This window comes from Cupressus sempervirens, chromosome 11 (assembly GCF_028749045.1).
Source record: "Cupressus sempervirens isolate cs-2001-9-10 chromosome 11, ASM2874904v1, whole genome shotgun sequence".
In the NCBI taxonomy this organism is placed as follows: domain Eukaryota; kingdom Viridiplantae; phylum Streptophyta; class Pinopsida; order Cupressales; family Cupressaceae; genus Cupressus; species Cupressus sempervirens.
In genome coordinates, this window is record NC_143128.1 from 858,537,299 (window position 1) to 858,558,128 (window position 20,830).

The 20,830-nt window shown below is 34.9% G+C and overlaps 1 protein-coding gene across 1 annotated transcript in view; it reads left to right on the forward strand.

Moving 5' to 3' along the window:
• The window catches only part of ACS12 (1-amino-cyclopropane-1-carboxylate synthase 12), a 54,600-nt gene extending 42,621 nt beyond the window's left edge, over positions 1 to 11,979 (forward strand). Inside the window, exons 3-4 of the mRNA XM_089811896.1 lie at positions 10,699 to 10,853; positions 11,045 to 11,979. Of these exons, the coding sequence (XP_089668022.1) occupies positions 10,699 to 10,853; positions 11,045 to 11,897 (1,008 nt within the window). The 3' untranslated portion in view covers positions 11,898 to 11,979. The remainder of the gene's footprint in view (positions 1 to 10,698; positions 10,854 to 11,044) is intronic.
• Positions 11,980 to 20,830: the final 8,851 nt, after the last annotated feature.

Below are 20,830 nucleotides of genomic sequence, written 5' to 3' on the forward strand. Positions count from 1 at the left end.
AGGTCTAGCCTTGTGTATTAGGTGTATGATTTGTCATGACCAAGAGGAGGGGAATCCTATGCAAACCACTTTGTTAAATAGCTTTGTGAGGAAGAAGTCCAATGCCCTTATGGCATATTTGAAGAGTTCTACTTGGAACCCTTCCTTGTCCACAACCCTATTGTTGTTCAGATGCATGATTGCCTCGTCGATGTTGCTAACTTTGAAAAGGTGACAGTGGGAGGGAGGGGTGACAATAATGGAGTATTGTCCCAAAATTTCATAAAGTGTGGAGGTGTGCAAAACTAACAAATCAAGGTCTATGGAGTAGGGGGGTTTTGCGAGGGAAAAGGTTGCGCTAGAAGGCCTTGGGTGACTGAAAGTGCGAGGTTCAAAGGGATCAATTATGAAGCAAGATGAACGTATGCTTTTTAAAGCACATGAAGAGGTGTGGTAAGAATGCTTTTGTATAGCGAAGGAAGTCGAACGGAGGGTGGAGGCAGCACATACGATGTGGTGAAAGGATTTTCATTCATCATCAAACCACTAGTTATGGGGACGTGTTCTTGCAGTGCTATGGGGATTTCTAGGGGGTGATGCGGTAGGGGTTAGAGAGGTGACTCGTCCCCCAGATGAACGTAGAAAGGTAGTTGAGCAAGGTGGAGGCTATCCCGGGGGGGTTGGGTCAAGAGGAAGGAGTGGGGGAGGGAAACAAGGTAAAGTTGAGGAGGACATGGTCCACCAAAGGAACGTAGGTGATGGTAAAGCAGCTAATAGAGGGAATCAGAGAAGAATAAGAGAAGGTGAAATCCACCACAGTCACCTCCCTACAATGAGAGCTTTACGTCTAATTAGTATACGTGAACTTTATGTCAAATGCCAAGATAAAAATCTCAAATTATTATCATATATATATATATATATGTATATATGTATGCATGTATATGTATATGTGTTAGCCTCGAATTTGTCTTGCCGATTGTAGATATTGATACCCATAATTTTGCTAAATTGATGTTGAATTTGAACCTAGTACCCATTTATTTGAACTTCTACTTCAAGTCGGTATCTTTCGCGCAAATGTAGAATCCTTTTTCCTGTTTCTTCATCAGCCCAATAGGTCCCATGCAAAGGTGTTGAACAAGAAAATGAAACTTCAACTTCAACTTCATCCCTTTTATTTCTAACGATTTCACTTGTTTTCTTCTCACAAGGATTTAGTTAAGCAAAGCATGTACGTTTTACTTAAAGGAGGCCCCGCTTCCTTGCCATGTGTTGAAGATGTAAAAAGCAATAAATGTGACAGTTAAGTGGCATGTGTTGAAAGTACCAGCTATTTCTAGGAAAGTAAAAGTAATGATTATCTGGCATCATTAAAATGTGTTCGCATGTTGATGTGATGGAGATGAGCAATGATAAACAGTTGGAAAGTCTTGTCAAACAAATTGACATGCCGATATTAATGAATTCACACACTCCATATCTGTCCTTGATTTTTCGAAATCTCGTGCTTTAAAACCTTTCCTTTTTTGGTTTAATTGCCTATCTTGCTATGCCGGAGCCCAAAACATCACGCTGGTAAGAACAAAACTGGAAGTGCTTGACTTAGCAGAAACCAATGAGTGCACATTTTGGCTTCTTCTATATATTTTTCTTTCTTATTCCTGTTTCTCTTGATTAAAGTTTTCTTTTTAAGCATTTAAGTTTGTGATTCCCTGTCAAGGTGGCCATGACTCTTTTCCGACCTAAGCTCCCTAAACTTGAGAAGCCTTGTTTGTTGAGCTCTCTGTCTGAGATTCGGGATACTTTCCTAGTCAATGTAGACCTAACCCGACTGGTAGAGAGAGTAAAGAATGCACAAGCTGGACCCATTTACCAGAAACTCACCGGTAGTGGTCTAATAGAAGCTGCCACTTTCCTGATTGCCATAGGGTGTCCAGAGTTGATTGTTGAGTGTGCGAATCATTATGATCCTCATACTAGATGTATAAAGGTCACAGGTGAAGTTTTGGTCAGAATTGATAGAGTTACAGTCAATTCCTCCTTAAGGATACCTCATAAAGAACCCTATGAGCCATGGACTTTTGAAGAATTTGGACGCTTGTATGAAAAGAAAAAGAAAGATTATGATTCTATTTTGGCATAAACTTGGCTTTTAAAGCCAGCACTAGGAGGCTCAAGGTTACCCAAACCACTAACTATTGAACATTTCATTAAAGAGTTCGTCGACATAGTTTTTCTGCTCAACAGAGTAAAAGGAAATGAGCATGCCTTTCACTAGGATAACTGAATGTATTTGTTCATTCAGAAAATTGTTGAGGGACAAAAATTCATTGACTGGGCAGATTTGAGAGCCGAAGGTTTGCACTCAGGTCTTGTAGATTTGAATAACTTCGGTCCTTTCTTCATGTCCTCCTTTTTGGTTTACATCCTGGCAATGTCAAAAGAATGGGAAGGGTTACCACACGAACCCTGGACATAAGACATGACCATATATTTGTATTATGACTTTCTACAAGCAAAAGAGCCCTACAAGGAGTTCCAGAGGATTAATGATGTATTCTTAGGGAGACTAGTTTTTGAGCTCCGAGGCCAAGAGATTTGCGGGATCTCTGAAGAGTCTATGCAAGCTATTAAGATTTATGGTTGTTTTTATATACAATTCTCTAGATTCACCTACATCAGAGTTGGGGGTTTCGCTGGAGAACCTCTTAAGTTGCCTCGCTATTGTCTTGATGACATTGTCCTTTCCAAAACCTGTAGGCAACTCCTGCATGTCACTAATTTGTCTGAAAATATTAAAAAGGCTCATGCTGCCTTGTTTCCTATAGAAATCGACCACTATAGATGTCCTAATGTCAAACAGGCTATGTTGATAGATTCAACAATGTCCAAACTGTGCCTCAAGCCCTACCTTGGTAAAGAGAACTTTGATTAAAATCTAAAATATGCATCCTCCCTTAGGCATGTCCCTCACTTAGAAGACTACTGGGCTAATTGCTCTGATGAGTTTGATGTGAGAAAAAGATTGTGGTCGAGGTTGACCATAAACCAAATACGAGCATTCAAAGTTAAACTTGACATGAGTGAGATAAAAGAAAATGATAATGAGGAGGTGGTTCATCCTTTGTATATTGAACAAATAGAATGTCTCCCTATCCCTGAGCTAGATTGGAACAAGAGAGAAGCAGAGGATTTGCATTCTTGCATGTCCGAAGTTTTGAAGAGAACAGAAAATTGGTTAGCTCAACAAATGAATCAAGTTTCAATTCAAGAAAAGCCCAAAAAGCACTCAAGAGATAAAAAAGAGAAGCCTTCAAGAAAGCTGATTGTGCTCTCTAATGTTGCTATTGGTGATTCTGTTGCAAGTCAAGAGGAAGTTGAAGTTGAAGTATTTGTTCCTCCAGTTCAACTTCAAGGTCAACTTCAAATAGTGAGCACTAAAAGAACTACTTGTTCATATACCTGAAGCAAGAAGGCTGTGCAAAACAGAGCAGAGAGTGGGATTGCGATAAATTTGGATTCCCCAGAAACCTAAGTGTTAATAGAACAAATCATTGCCCCAGATATGTTTGACTCAATAGAAGTCTAGTAGAAAATGGTAGAAGGAGATAATGCACCAATGAATACTCTGGCTCTGATTAACAACACTGCCATGCTTGGAAAGGAGCCTGTGTCACCTAAGTGGTTAGAGACTTTTGTAGAAAAGAAACGAAGCATGGTACTAGTCTCCATGCCAATGGATGACTTGGTGAGTAAATGCCTTGGAAGGTCTTCTAAAGTTAAGAAAGCAAAAACAGAGTCTCAAATTGATTTTGACAAGGACATAGGACGATGGTTGGCAGAAATTGCCAAACCTCCATAGGATAAGCTTCAGGAAGAACTCACGCCTCAAGATTATCAAGTATCAAAAATTGACCTGGTAAAGGTAGTACGGCTGTAGACATGAAAACATTCGAGGTGTCTAACAAGAAGATTGCAGACCGGGTATGGAAAGATGCTAAAGATAACAAGATATGAAGGAAGCTATGGGAAGCATGGCCCAATATATCAATGCAATTCTACATCCTGATCTGAAGCCAATCAATGAAATGTCAACCATTGTTGATGTCAAGTCTCCAACCAATCAACAGTTCTTGGATAATTTACAAAAGTGTAAAGCCACAGCTAAGACATTTGAAGAATGGGTTCAGATTGTGCGAATTGAAGCAGTAACACAAGTGAATCTCTTGAGTGATACTTGTAAAGAGACTTCAATTGTTACTAAGAAGGTTGAATCAAATATTGAGGGATATGAGAAGGAGAAAAATAATTGGGCGAAAGTGATATTGTGGATTGATGAAATACATGGGTATGGCTTGCAAAAATTCCTGTCTGAATGCCCTGTGGCTGGTCTTGATGATAACTTTCCACGTGATCCAAGAATGCATTGAATGGAGAAATGAAGCAATTGCGCAAGGTGTAGTTGAAGTCAAAGAAATGCTATCTGAGCTTGGGGTCATAGATGATATAATTCTCGGCAATCTGAAGTGGTTTTATAAGCAGTGTGTAGAAGGAGAAGGTGACTCTGTCTTACCCACAAAAGATATCATCAAACAAGTATAGAAGAGATTCTTGGAGCTTCAAGAAAAGAAATCACCTGTGAAACAAGACTTTTCGAACATTGCCCATGTCGAGGCCATGTTGATAATCAATTAGAAGCACCTAGAGAGGCACAAAGGAAAGATAGCGGAGCTGAAGAGGGGAAAAGAAGTTTGGAAACAAAGGATTGCTTTTCTCAGTCTGCCACGTCAGTCAGTCACCTCATCCTTTATTGCCGCTTATGAAAGTTGGAAAGTTGGAAGGATTGTTGCTGGCGTGGACAAAGCCTTATGACACTTGGAATTTCTTAGTTGCATGCTTTCTAGTTTTTATTTTCTCTGCTTTGTTTTAGTCGGTTAGCTTGGTTAAGTAACCAAATTACTATCTACTCTTGGCGGGGTAATTTTGGATTTAGGGTATATATATGTAATAACTGTTTTCAAAAAGACTCTCTCTTGGTGGATGCGAAACTAGAAATATTTTTGGATTTGGTATTTGCATTTTGAAAGAAAAACTTTGATGCAAAATTTTGGTTGTGATAAGGAAATATAAGATTCTATAGTTTTATGTTTTGAAGCTTTTCTGGAATAGATAATATTGTCTGTTCTGTAATGATAGAATCTACATTGGTCATTTGTGAAAAGATTTACATTGTCTTATTGCAATTTAGAATCTTGTTGTTGAGGTTGAGAGAATTCGAATAGATAGTAGTAAAAGTGAACTTCAAATTGTTTTCATCTATAGGGATTAATCATGTGGATGATCTTGGTTATAAAATTTAAGTGGTTTTTCAATCTGCACATTCTTTTCATTTATATGAATTGATTGTTTAGGCTTTTTCAGTATTTTCTTTAAAATACTTGTTGGGAAGGGTTTCCCTCAAAGGAGGAATTAATGAATATCTTTTCAAACTGGTTGCTGCACCTTATAGTATTGTGAAATAATACTATGCAAAGAATTCCTTACACATTTTGGGAATTTCAATCTGTTAGTTTATTAAGAGTTTTTCTCTCTTTGAGTTTTAAAATTAAAGGGGAAAAAACTGTTTACTGACAATATGTATATGCATTATAGATACAAAAGTTAAGAGAAATATGTAAAGTGTAAAACTAAATCATTTTATAGTATGAAGCTATGATGCTTGATCATTGATCAATACCGAATGTAAAAAACAAAGCAAAAGATTTAAATACGTGATCATTGATCAATATCAAATGTCAAAGATAAAGTGACAAATTTAGATACTTGATCATTGATTTGTGTTCATGATTCTAAAGAAAATCATCACATTGAATTACTACATTACAAAATAAAAATTGGAAATATAGTTCACTAAAAGCTTGAAACATGATATAATGTTCATCAATTATCAAAAAAGTCAATATCAATGGGGTCTTTAGCAACTTCAAGTGGTAGATCAACATCATCATTAGAACCCAAACCGGTTCCACTAGCGCTAGAGGGTGCCGTGTCATCATCATCCACACTAAGCAAAGTGGCTCTAGCATGATTCTAAATGGACAAATCCAAGTTAGTAGACTTGGGTGGTACATCCCAAAGCTTCTCTGCCCCCTTCTTGTATTTAGATCCTTAACGTGCCACGAGGCACAAATTGGTGTGAATAAAAGAGATGTACTCTTAGCGACAAAAGAGCTCGCAAACTAGAAAGATAACCAACAAAATAAAAAATACAAGATAAATTCGAGAGTGCAAGTGTTAAATTCTACAATGAAAGTGCCCCCCGCCCAACCCCCAAAAAAATTTAAAATCTTACTTGTGATACAATCTTAATTGCAAGAGGTTGGAGGTACATATAATCTTGCCCATGAAGGTACTATCATGTAATATCATCCATTCTGCTTTGGTCATTAACAACAATAGAGTATGCATCTTTTCCTGAGATAAACAATCCAAATTCTCTCCTAACATTGCCATCGCCTCTGGATCGCTAGAGTCTACTAAATGCCCTCATGTACCCACTAGTAGTCTCATCATCTTTATGGCGGCACTCTACTTGGAATAGAAAGTACTCTTGTACTATAGTACTTGGGAGACAACATATGCTAGGAGGTGCAAAGGTGTAGTCATCTTGTTCTTACGGTGAAGATCAATTGCTTCCACCTTTTTGTATAAGGTGTCCTTAGGATCATCTCTCTCCTTTGTATGACCTGAGATATTTAATGATGTTCATGTAAGTTATCTTGATGTAAGCTATTTCAATTTAGATATCTGTCAATAAACAAGAATAGAGGAATGTATTATGTATTATAACTACCACTTTTATTTTCTCCAACATTGTGCCCATGCTATCATTGACATCCCGCAAGCATGATTCATCAGTGTTGACAAATTGAAGCATAGACATGATAGGTTCAATGAATTCCAATACATAATTGACACAAGCCCACCAATCATCACCCAATATCATTGCCTTCATCTTTTGGGCTTTCATTGTATTGGATTGCTTCTAGATTCCCTATTGCTTGCTAACAACCATCTATGACAATGCCTCCTTCAGTCTCACAAGTCGTTTAAGAATGACTGTGTGAGATGCAAACTGGGTTTCAGCCACCTAAAGACATGTTATTAGTAAGGTAATAACATGTTTAAAATATGTAAACAACACAAAATATTTTATTCAATTATGTAAAACCTGACATAAAATAATAAATAAAACTAAATAAATTAAAATTTGAAATTTAACTTCAATAATTCCAATCTTGAGAAAGTTCTGAAAATTGCTTTGTGACATATGGTGGTTTGTCACAAACATTTGAATCTCCTCACCCTCGTATTTTTTCTCACCCATTCTATTTGTGTGCCAATTGCTTGCATCACCAAATTGAATGAGTGGACAATGCGTGGTGTCCTAAAGATGTGATCATATCTATCTTGTACCGAAGCATTTGTAGCCTTGCAAACTTTTGCATTGTCTGTAATTACTTGGACAACATTATCATGACCAACCTCTTCTATGGAATCATTGAGAATCTTGGTGATGAACTGTACATCTTTTACTTCCCCTTCACAGTCAACCGCCCTAAAAAATATTGACCCCTTGGGGGATACAACAATTACGTTGAATAATGTATTGTTTTTGCAATCTTTTCATCCATCAAAAACAATAGACACACTTGTTTGAACCCAAGATTCTCTAATTGGTTTTGGTTGGACCTCTACATTTTTCCCCTCTTTATGCAATAAGGTGGTGCACGCCTTTTCAAATCCAGGGCTTGTGTAACCATAAGATGCATTATTTATTTTTGTCACATCTCCCTCTAGTAAAATGATCACACTAAGTTGAGTGGAAGACCATTCGCATAGGCAACATGCAATTTTTTCATCAACAATATTTCTTGCCTTATTTTGAAATGCCTTATCTAAAAATACCTTATCTAATGGACCTCTCTTGCGGATGGTGATTTTGGTTCTTTTACATCTTCATCCTCCCTAGAAGGCATAGGCAAGAAGGGATGTCTAGAGGCTGGTTAAGTGGGCGGCGTTTTTTTTTGTTTCCCAGAACTATAACCACCCTGTTTTCCTTTTGCAACCAATTTCTCAAAATCTTGTTTTTTTTATGAGTGCTGCTATTTTCTCCTCATACATATTAATCTCTTTACCCCTAGGGCCCAAAAAACAAAATTTGACTCTATAGTATAAGCTTCTATATTGTGAGTTGCAAAAATTATATTTCCAAATAAACCCCCCACCTCTAGGAAGTCGAGAATTTTTTTAAGTGTCTCCATAAAGGAGACCCTTCATCAAATTTAAATTTTGGAGACCCCTCCCCACCCATTGAGTGTTGATGATTCATTGCTGCAATGTATTAAAAAAATGAAAGACAAAATTACTTCAAAACTTCTTCATATACTTGAGTAAAATCTAAAATTCATCAAAAACTCAAAACAATCTATCAAAAAATTAACGGTTATGGTTGAAATGCATACTTTTAAGTTTAAACACTCAAGTCTGCTTTTTGTAAGTTATTTGCCACCCCACAATTGATCTCCTTTGAATACAATCATGTCACTTCAAACAGGCAAAATGGAGAGAACAAATGTGAAATGAAATGTTTTTAGAGGCTTCATATGGGGGCGTTCTAGGGTTAGAATGAAAAAAAGTTAAAACCAAAAAAAAATTGTGATTTGATTGTTTTTAAGCCCACTTTTAAACTTGATCGCTGCTGGTTCTCAGGGGTCTGGGTGGGTCTACCTGTCGTTCTCTCAGGTCTACGCCCGGGTCTGTACTTGGAGAGACCCACAGGTCTGTGCATGGACCCTGGGCATACCGGGCATGACCCAGTTTGCACCTGGACCTGGTTTGAGGGTCCAGGGTGCAAACCTGGTAACTCAGATTATTAGCTTCAGCCATATCTCAGGTCAAAGGACTATGGAAGATACTTCTTTTCACTATCCATTAAATCTATGCACTGCTTGCCTGCCTCTACAGGGAAACATTATCTGTTAACTTGTGTCCATGACTCTGAAGATGAAGCTACCGTTATTATAGATAAAATTAAAACAATAAAGACTAATTGAATTTCCTCTATTGATTGTATTAATTAGGTCATCCCGCCTAAAAATCATTCTCAACATGGATGCTTGTGCAAGGACAGTTGATGACTTGTGATCATCTGTAAAAATTAGTCTAATTTTGTTGGTTCTACATCATTTTAAATTTTATTTGTCCTGGTAGTACATTGTATTGCATTCAACATTAGACAGATAAAGTTTGTATTCAATTGAAATTGTTTTGCTGTCCGTTTTCATCTCGTGCTCTCGTAAAACGGAGTACAACCCATGTAGACCATCATTTTTGGTCTATGAACTAGCCTGGTTCTCATAAGATGGAGCCCTAAGTAAGATTTTGGTTCTCATAAAATATGTATCCAAAATGTTTCCATCAGAAATTCATGTACTAGTTACTCTTTGTTGACTAGCCATTTGTTTGCGCATTCCTTCCTTTCTTCTGGTCAACTAACTCCACAACTAGTACTAATTCACCATGTGTATGACATACACTTTGTTTAATGTGTCTCTCCTCCTCTCTCATCTTCTGGGCCAATGCTTAGCTTCCAAATTGGTTCTGCTGTTTTCCATTGTGGTTTCTGTTGTATCTGGTTATGGTTGAATTCTCTGAAGTTGTTCCCTGCATAAAATTGTTTCAATCTGTACAATTCAATTTATTTTATTTTCAGTTTTTTTGCTTTTACGAAGCAATTTTTCACAACTTTGGCATTGCATTCTACGTCTGGCATTAATCTGTTCAGTTGCAACTTGTAATATTATTTAGCATTTTGTATTCATATCTCATATGTCGTCGGATCAAATTCTTTTCAAATGTTGTACCAGAAGCATTATTAGATGAATTATAGGATATTTTAATTAAAGATTAATCTAAGTGGCTTGTTGAACTAAGTTCATATTGTTACTTGCGATTTCTGTAATTTGCTACATGGATATTAGATTTGAATCATGGCTTGTGCTTCTAATTCTGATATGGTGTCGTAGCCAGTTTGTGAGAAATGCTAGTAAATTATATTACACCATAGTACTGATGAGGTAAAAGAAGTATTTGGGGGATTCTGTTAGATAGGTCAAGTAACAAGACAATGGTGGGACAGAGGCAGGGGTCAATATTAAATCTTAGGTTAGGTAATAATAGTTTAGTCAAAGACTAAACTAGGTGGGTTGTTAAATCATGGTTCATGCCTCCAATTTTAATATATATGAAGTGAAAATTGTAGAGGAAATCTTTGCTCGTTTTCAATTTTACAAAGAATTAAAAGCATTATTGACCATTTTTTATGGCATTAAGTGCCTTTCATGTAGAATTGTCTCTGCAACTTCGTACGTCTCAATCTTGATTCTCTTGGGATACTTCCTTTCAACCGAGTTTTGTGAGACATGATTTTTCTCTGTTTTCTATGTTTTTTCTAAAATTAGGAAGAAAAAAGTGAAGCTATGATTTTTTGTAACCTCTTGATATGTGTGCCTGCAACTCTTAAAACAAATTCATAAGTTGCATATATGAATTGAGTTCTCTACGAAACTGAGGCTGTGGTACAAGAACATATGTATAGAGATTGTAGTTGGCAAAGTATGCATTTCAACTTAACTGATGCTATTTTGTGGACAGGCTATGGCTGGCTTAATGGGGGATGTCTTGAAAGCAGCCTTCAATCCATCTCAAATGGTATTGACTGCTGGGGCTTCTGCAGCCCTTGAAATCCTTGGTTTTTGTCTTGCAGAGCCAGGAAATGCATTTTTGGTTCCATCACCATATTATCCAGGGTAGGCATTGAACATTTTGTATGCCTTACACTATGAAATGTTATGTTCATAAACTGCAAATGAATTTTATGTAGTATGTGAATGATGATTGTGTGCATTTCATTCTATAAAATGGTTTTCTATTTTTGACATTCTCAAATTTGCCACCATGTTTACTGAATAAATCAGTTTGTTGTTCAACCATCTGCCAGTTTTGACAGGGATTTCTGTTTGCGTACTGGTGTTGAATTAGTGCCTGTTCCTTGTCGTAGCACTGACAATTTTGATGTAACAATGAATGCACTTGAGAGGGCATTCATTCAAACTAATAAAAAGAGGGGGGTTGCTGTTCGTGCTCTTCTTATATCAAATCCTTCCAATCCAGTTGGTAAAACATTAGATCCGGAGATGTTGACCATGCTCTTGGAGTTTGCAAGGGACAAGAACATTCATCTTATATGTGATGAAATTTATGCAGGATCAGTTTATGATAGCCCTGAATTCAGTAGTATAGCAAAGCTTGTAGAATCAGGAGACTTTGACAAGAGACGAGTCCATATTATCTATGGTACATCCAAAGACTTGGGACTTGCTGGTTTTAGAGTTGGAGCTCTTTATTCTTATAATGACACAGTCATCAATGCTGCTAAGAAATTTGCCAGATTTTGCGCTGTTTCATCTCATACACAGTGTTTACTTGTTTCCATACTTTCAGATAGTCAGTTTATCAAGAAATATTTGAGAGAGAATCAAAGGAGGTTAAGAGAGAGGTCTGCTGCATTCAGTGAAGGATTGACGAATGCAGGCATTAAATGTTTTAAGAGTAATGGGGGTCTTTATTTGTGGGTTGAAATGGCAGATTTCATGCCATCCTTCAATCAGAAGGGAGAGCATGCCTTGTGGGAAAGATTATTATCAGAAGCAAAAGTAAATATTACTCCGGGATCTTCTTGTCATTGCATTGAACCCGGATGGTTCCGTGTGTGTTTTGCTACTCTAAGTGACCATGATGCATCAGTGGCTTTACAACGGATTCAAGAATTCTCTAAACGCTGTAAAACTTGACTGTAGGGATACTTATTCTTTTAACCAAACCATTTTGGCTCTATAATCATTCTTTATAATATCCTACTCAAGTTTTTGGCTATGCTTAAAAGTTTTTCCTTGCACATTTGAATTTGTTGGGAAGTCATTTCCTTAGACTTATTGCTTGGGACATGGACTTACTGATTCCCTTCTATGGATTCTGTTTTTTGCCATAGCATATAGTATTTAGTACACTCTCTTACTTCTAGTTGATTCTTTTTGGTTTGGGCATGTCATTGTGAGCAGTCATGATCAATTGCTGGCCGGATCCCAACTAGGATAGCTACAGATCTTGATTTTCAATCTTATTTCATATTCGGAATTGCATTGTCTGTGACATTCTGTTGACAAAATTTATTGTCAGTCTTATTTGGCAACAAATGGTTGTTGATGAACGGGAACAGCTTGAGAGGGTATGATGTTTCCATCCAAACTGTTTGGTCAAGTAAACATACCTCTTTTGACACAACTCTTTTGGAAATTTTTGAGGGGTGCAGGATCCTGTTGGATGTCAGGCAGTTTCAATTTGTATAACTGTAACTTGCAATATATAGACCCAGTTGTTTCTGGGAGAACTTATCTTTGAGTTTTGACTAATGAACTTGTATGTACAATATCTTCCTTCAAGCATTCCTAATTTGCTAGCCGGAAATTGCTAGAAATCATCGTAGAACACCTAGGCTCTCTTTCCGCTTGAATTGTCTCCAAAGGAGAAACATGTTCAAACATACATATTGCAAAGTCAAATGTGGCCATGCATATGATATAATTAAGTGAATTTTTGAAAGGAGAGGGGCTTTTATAGTCCACGACAGCAGTCATAATTTTTGGGTTGACATATGGTGACAGTGATATGGGACTACCTCGTACTCCTTTTCGGGAGGTACCTAACTGCACTACAAACTTCCAATGCTGCTTTGTTGACTTAGAGCATGATCTGCGTAACCATTTTCACATCATATTGAAGTTCTTCGACAAGATACAATGATCGCAGTCTTGTGCGACCGAGATCTAGCTGTAAGATAGGGTACCTAATGCTACAGCTATTTTTTTTGGTTAAAACTCTTGTTGACATGCTTCCCACATGATCTCCATGTCAGTCGGATAATTTACTATTTTGAAAATTGTTGTGTAATATTGGGAGGAAAGTCTGCTTCTAAGTACCCAAGAGGATGCTCAGTACTTTGTCCCTTTTGTAAAGCCCAACTAGTGAAAGTATCTCCATCTTTATATGAGCTTTCTAACCATTGTTGGTAAATAAATTTCATTCCTATGGGTAATTTACATTAACCAAATAAAACAAGAGCTTTTGAGAAGCTGGAGTCCCTGTCTTTTAGAAAAATGGAAAAATGGACTTTCTATAATGTTGAAAAACATATAGTTGAATTAAAATTTTGAATTATGTAAAAAAATTGTATAATAAGGATAGTTAAAATAGTTTAAAGTAACTTAACATGAATAACTATTTTTTGAAAAATCAGATACAAACTTATGTAGTAAATTTTTTAAAATTTTGGAATATGTATGTAGAAACGAGAGAAAAAGAAGGATAGTTTAAATAGTCTAAATTAAATTAACATGAATAAATAAATTTATTTAATTAATCTTATTAATTTATCTTTCAATAAGTAAATCCATTTAAAAATATACATTCAAGTAGTCAATTTAACAAATTCATTTTTTAAGTTGATTTAAAATGTCGATTTGTTTTTCCAAAGTCATTATAGATATATCTTTGAATACATAATATTTTGTTAAACAAAGGAATATAGATACTCAATAATATAAGTTTATCTTAAAATTAACTTAAAATAAAAATACTATAATAGTATAATAAATTTATCATTAAATATATAAATTTATTTAAAATAAATAAATATACATAATAACATTGTAAATTTATTTTTAAATTACCTTTAATATCAAAAGATCCATGTTTTGAAAGAACACAGAGGTATGGTTGAAAATTCCATCAAATTGCTTTTGCTTGGAATGAATCATTTAATCTCTCTATTCTATTATATTATGTATTGAGATAAAAATGTCTAAAATTTAGGTGAATGTGATCTTCAAGAAACTTGTAAATAAATTATAGAGCTAAATGCACCATATATATATATATATATATATATATATATATATATATATATATATATATATATATATGGGGCAATTGTCCTTAGAAATGTTTGAAAAATCAAAGCTTATTGGGAATTTTCCCCAAAATACAGTGATGTAGAAATATTCAAAAAAAATTCTATGAACTAGGATGACAAAAATGCATATTTTGTATGAAGCTTAATCACAGAGTAAGACAAGAAAACTATTTCCTTTTTGTTGAAAATGGCGCTCACATTTGGGGTTATTCGTTCTTTTGTTAAAAAAACAAATTAGTAATGTGTACATCTGAAACATTTGGAGAAGAAATAAGAGATCACTTGAGGCACATTTTGTTTGAATAGCAGCTCTTCACAGTCTTCTGGAATGAAAACGTCAATGACAAGATTCATGTCAATAGAAAGCCAAATATTTTTATTACAAACCAGTTTCAAAGCAATGTGTTGCCAAAGCGGGAGATTTGAAGTGCAACAAGCCTTGGGCAGCCAAGGAACTCAAAGATTAATAGTTTTTATCCTTACTTAGTGAAATCCTTGTTAAAACATAATTTTATCGCCCATGGGATTGACGACATGAATCGGTAACAACCACAAAGGTATTGAAGAAAAGAGGGCTCTAGAAACTTCCTTGGAGCATCAACTTATAATTTTCAAAATTTTCATTTACGAAAATAAGAATAAACCCCAGGAAATTATGGATTGACCAATCGCAAAATCAGAATTAACATATGATTATTGATTTTTTAAATTAAACCTTACAAACTTAATAACGTGACATTAGTATGTTTCCCAAAAATTAATTGGATAGGGGCTATTGGGAACATTAGTTCCACGCCTTATATAAGGCAGGGGCTAATAATACAAGGATTTAAAAGGTTGATGACACCTAATCCCAACGACTATAATATATATTGTAAATACTAAAACAAATTGCATATGGTTCTCCCTTTGTAGTTATTGCATATGGTTCTCCTTCTTTCGTAGTTAGATTGCATGACTTGGGAAATGGTTTAAATATAATTACTTGCATGCTCTAATGTAAATAGTTGTTCCACCTTTAACTTCTCTAGAAGTAAGATTTGTTTCTTGATAAGAAACTAACCTATGAAGTTTGTTGAGTGAACAATATTATATGTTATAAGATATTAGCAAACTAGAAAGACCAATAGATGATGATGAAGTGCACATGATATAATGAATATGATATATAGGCGGTCATGGGCAAATTCAAGATTAATGAAGCTTTATGTCACAATGCACACAAAAGTTTGATTCTATGTGAGTACTAATTGTGGGTGGTTGCATGGTTTAAGAATGCTTATGGCATCAATGCCTCTGTGTTCTCACATAAGCATGCCATTGTTTGATTATTTGCTTGACTTCTTTAGAATCAACCATTGTTACTTAACAAGAACTTTTATTACTTGCTATAAGATATCAGTAAACTATAGTTGTGCACACGAAGGTACATACCCTAAATGGAATTTTTCAGTGGAAAATATTGGAATGCAATATGATTGCTGTGATTGTGCATAACATCTTTTTAAAGTAACTAAAGTCTAATATATATGGCATAGTAGGCAAAATCCAAGATTGGTGAGACTTTGTCATAGAGTGCACACCCAACATGGAAACCTTGGTGGCACTTGTTGAGGCTAGATTCTAGTTTGTTAGCTTTGTTAAGAGTATAAATTCCATAGCAAGTATTTATTTATAGAAGTTTTAAAGGAGGGTTTCTCTAAGGATAATATACCAAGTTCTCACCATATTCAATTACATATTTGTTGATAGGTCATTCAATTGTAGTTATGTATTATCATAACTTTTTAAAATTAAATTGTATATAAATTTATTTAACTCCCAATTAACAATGAATTGCAAAATTGACCACCATGTCAGTATTAGACATTTAGGATTTGTATGTCTTTTACTATGACCCATATACCATGACGAGCACATCCAAAATCATCACCCTTATTATATGAGATTAATTACATTAAGATGTTCCAATACTCAATTTTTAGATTCCAGTTGAGAATTTAGTAAATATAGCTTTATAATTGTCATTGAAAATTCCACCTCCACGAGTACATATGAAAATCAATATCCAAATTCTAAGAGAATCTAAATTATAAATAGTTGTTACATCTAATTTAGGAATCAACAGAAACTTTCCAAGGTTGTTAAAGTTACACAAATATAATGGATTGTCAGGTAGCATTTACTTGAAATCTCATGCTTCTTGGTGATGACGAGAAAGGGGAACACAATGGTTATACCTTGACAGTAGTTATAAGATGAGATCACAAAGATAAATACTATGTTTCTCCTATAGTGTGTTTTGGGTTATCATTAGTCACTTTGTGGCTATATTTAATTTTTAATTGAGTCACATTTGAGTGTGAGTGAGGTTATTTCCTAACTAGACATCAGTGTGGACCTATTCATATATTCACTTACGTCCTTAGTGTAATTTTTAGAGAGTTATAATGGGGCCATGTTCACCTCATTTACTTTAAGTTTCTTAGGTATTTATTATTTGCATAGTGCATTTAATTCTAGTATCATGTTGGTTGATAATATGCCACACATTGCCTTTATAAGCAATCTCTTGTATATTCAATCAATGCATTATTGTGATTAAACCTATCTTGTCATTATATCGTGTGGAAGCTATGCCAGCCTTGCATGGATTTTAGGAATGTTGGAGGAGCCACTTATTGACTCCTATAATATTACTACTATTATATTCTTATATAGTGAATTAGGTTCGTTTATGGATTATATGTTGTATAAATCAACCTAGGTGATATTATAAGGCACAAAACATGTACACACATTAATGTATTCATATTGAAGGCTATTGTATGCATCTCCCTTAAAGTGAAGAAGGGTTTGTATTATCAATTTCTTTTCACCACAGTATATTATTTATTTTCTTCTGCAAGTTATTTCATAAAAATGTGGTTCTAAGGCATGATTTTTGACATTGTGAAGGCAATGCTTTCTTTTTAAAAATCTTGGAGATTGTTTTATCAAGTATGCATCTCTTATTTTTGGGGTGATTTTTTGAAATTTTAAAGAGTTTCCTAAGAATAAATTAAGATACACATATAGTCCAATTTTCAAAGGACAAAACAAAATTAAGCATTTTATGTAAAATTATGAGTTTCTATCAAATTCTTTTTCAATATTGAAAAATAACTATTTTCTTGGAGATATATTTCCTTGGGCAATTACAATTTATGCATTTCTAGGTTACAATTAAGAGAATTTGGACTTTATTTGAGTGATCATTACTATTGTTTTCCTACAACTTTGCAACAGATAGCGAAAATAAAGAAGGAATAAAGAGAAAAATAACAAGAACAAAAAGAAAATAAATAACGAGAATACAAAAATGAGAGGGGTAAGAATAAGAAGCAAAAGCAAAAGTTAAGAAAATAATAAAGAAGAAAAAATAAAATGAAAAAGATAATGAAGATGAAATGGTTTTTTTTTGTAAAAGGGGTAGGCAAGTGTGGGAGAATATAATGCTCATAGCCCTATAGTATGTATTGGGTTATGAGTAGCCACTTTCTAACTATTGCAACTCTTGATTAAATCATATTATCATTATCTCCTAATTTACTTGAATGGTTCATTTAGGGACTATATGTTGCTATCTAAGTTGGCCTAGTTGATATCATAGACAAGTATGGTATATAGGAGGCATACATTAGTTATTATCATATTGGGCATTGTGTTCTTATGAAGACTATTGTAAGTATGCTCCTTAAAGTGGATGAGGAGGTTGCCCCTTCAAAGTGACACATTATCATCAATTATTTTAAACACATTTCTTATTATATTTTAACTATGAAATTTATTTTATAACAATACTATGATGTTATCAAAAGGTATTCATTAGTCTAAACTGAGAATTAAACCCATTCATTGAACATATATTAAAGACTAATCTATTTGACACAACTTTTTCATAACAATACTATGATGTTGTTGAAAGGGATTCACTAGTCTAAAGAATTAAACCCATTCACACAACATACATTAAGACTAATATAATTGACACAACTTTATACCTATTGGTGAGAATTGGACTTAATGTTGATTGCTCGAACTATTCTTTGTTATGTGTTTGACATGACTAAATAAGACAAATTAGGAAATATGTCTAAAGATATAACTTCAAAACTAGTCAACATAAATAGTAGGCTATATAATAGATATGCAAACTCAAAGCTTACCTAACACTCATTCGTAAAGTTGTCATAGCTAAACTATTATCGTATGCTCATGTAGTGACCAGATTCTATGTAATGAGACCACCTACTCTATAACCATCCTTCTTTGGTCCTTTTCGAGGTGGACTAGGGTGTCTTTCACTATAGTCCAAGTGGACTCATATGCCTAGCACGACATTCCCTCCAAAAGGGGCCCAAAATAAAACACATGTGAGTACCAATTCCTACATTTGTTGTTTGATCCAAATGTTTTGATGACTATTGGAAGTTGACCTTGTTGATTTTTTATACCAAAAATAAAGATAAGCAACAAAACAAAATAATACACAATAAGACATAAAAAATTATCTCACAAAAGCTCTCCAACTTGAGGGAGAAAAACCCAACCACAAAGATATTACTTATAATTTGCCCAAACACTGAGTCAAACCGAACTGATGATTATAACACATATCAATATGCAGACAATTATAAATTCCTTAGTATCGATATCTCAACAAATAAAAGATATTAATTTGTAATAGTATATGTGAATTCCTTCTCGAAGTATATTAACTTGTCTTGACTCTTCAATGTCTCGACTCTCTTCATTGTCTTGTGATGCAGGAGCATCTAAGGATCAAGGCTGTTGACTCCGATGTGGGTTTTGGTTGAGATTTACTTCCGAGGGTCATAACTCTTGACTCAAATGTGGGTTTTGGCTGAAATTTAAAAGGCAGTTGCGTGAGGAGGAGCTATTTGGATTGCTGGGCCATTTTGACATTTTCGCGAGAGCCTAAAATATCATCTTGGTCTCCGAAATTGGATTTTTTAGTTTTTTCCCTAATTTTTTAGAAAGTTGTTTTGTAATAAATTTGAAATCATATTCTTGATTTCATAGATTAGTTGGCAATTCATCTTGTCTTAGTTGGGGGCTTTTCTTGAGAAAAATCAAGATTTGTAGGATGGGTTTTGAAAATTACCAAAAATGGAAAAAATTGTTTTTCTCAAAAATTTGCCAAACATGGTAATTTTTGAAATTGTAATAAGTAGTTGTTTTTCTTTCATTGTAGAGGCAGGGTAGAGTTGGAAAAGTTTAATGAAGAATCAGGCCTTCTGAAACTTATGTCTTGTGTAATTTTCTGAGTTATTGTTGTGAAGGGTTTGGGCTACATCATCTTGACATTACAAGTGAGGCAACTAAAGGAGGGAAAAATAACTGTTGCTGCTATAACATCAACACTTCCTCTTAGCTAGGGACGATATCTTTCTAAATATTCAATGTCACAGAGTCTCTCATCATGACACCCATAATGGCTACACCCATTTGTGACAAAAAGTTTATCAGAAAATCTCTCAATATGATAAAATCATCGAGTCACTCAACATGACACACAATGTCTACACCCATTTGTAAAACAAACAATTTATCACATAATCTCTCAACATGATAATGTCATGGAGTCGCTCAATATGGAATTGATAATGTATATACCCATTTGTGAAATAAAAAGTTTATCAAAAAATTTCTCATTTTGAGAATGTCACGAAGTCATTGAACATGACACTCACAATGTTATACTTATTGGTGGAAAGAAACATGTGCACGTGTGCTCATCAAAGTGTTTCTCAATGTGGTGTCATCATGAAGTCTCTCAACATGATGTCTACCATGAATACTCCCATGAATACTCCCATGAGTGAAAAGAGAAACATCTTTCAAAAGACTTTCACCTCATATTTTTTCGTCTTAAAGAAATATGCATTTTAGAAGGTAGCAAGGATTATTGAAATCGAGACTCCCTCTTATCAAGGTCAACATGCCTTATTAACTACTGTTGCTTCGTAGACACCCCATACACATAACGGATTAACAATCTATGATCCATACCCCATCCTTAGGGGACGACTTAAAAATGACACACTAAGCTTTATTCCAACACTAAAGTGTTAAATAGTCAAAGTTGACTTATTTTTGCCAAGCTTAATTTTCTCCTTAATATGTAATATTTAAGAGTGGATCCCACAAATACAACAAGCTCTCTCTACCCACCTCACTCGTACATAGAATAGTCATACTTCTAGCCATCTCTACATAGATCCCATGATCATTTTGCTTCTTAATATGTAATATTTAAGAGTGGATCCCACAAATGCAACATAGCTCTCTCTACCCACCTCACTCGTGCATAGAGCAGCGAACTTCTAGCTATCTCTACGTAGATCCCATGAATATTTTGCTGCTGGAATGACTTTGATCATTTATCTTGTTTAAACTTGGTTCTAGAGGTGTAATTATCTGAGTTATGACTAATGACAATTGCTTAGTCCCCTGATGCTTGAATAAAGGATCCATGATCACCCGCATATTGTTTACGTTAGAAACCACAAATCCCTCAAGAATAGATATGAGGGGAAACACATTCCCCACACTCACACTGGCTTTCCTTCTGTAGTAGATTAGCTGCCTTGTGAAAATATCGTCAGCCACGATGAACAACTTGTGTGCTCTGCGCCACGGGTCATGAGGGACTTGTATGACGTGCCCTTCAGGTACCGTACCCATTTCACT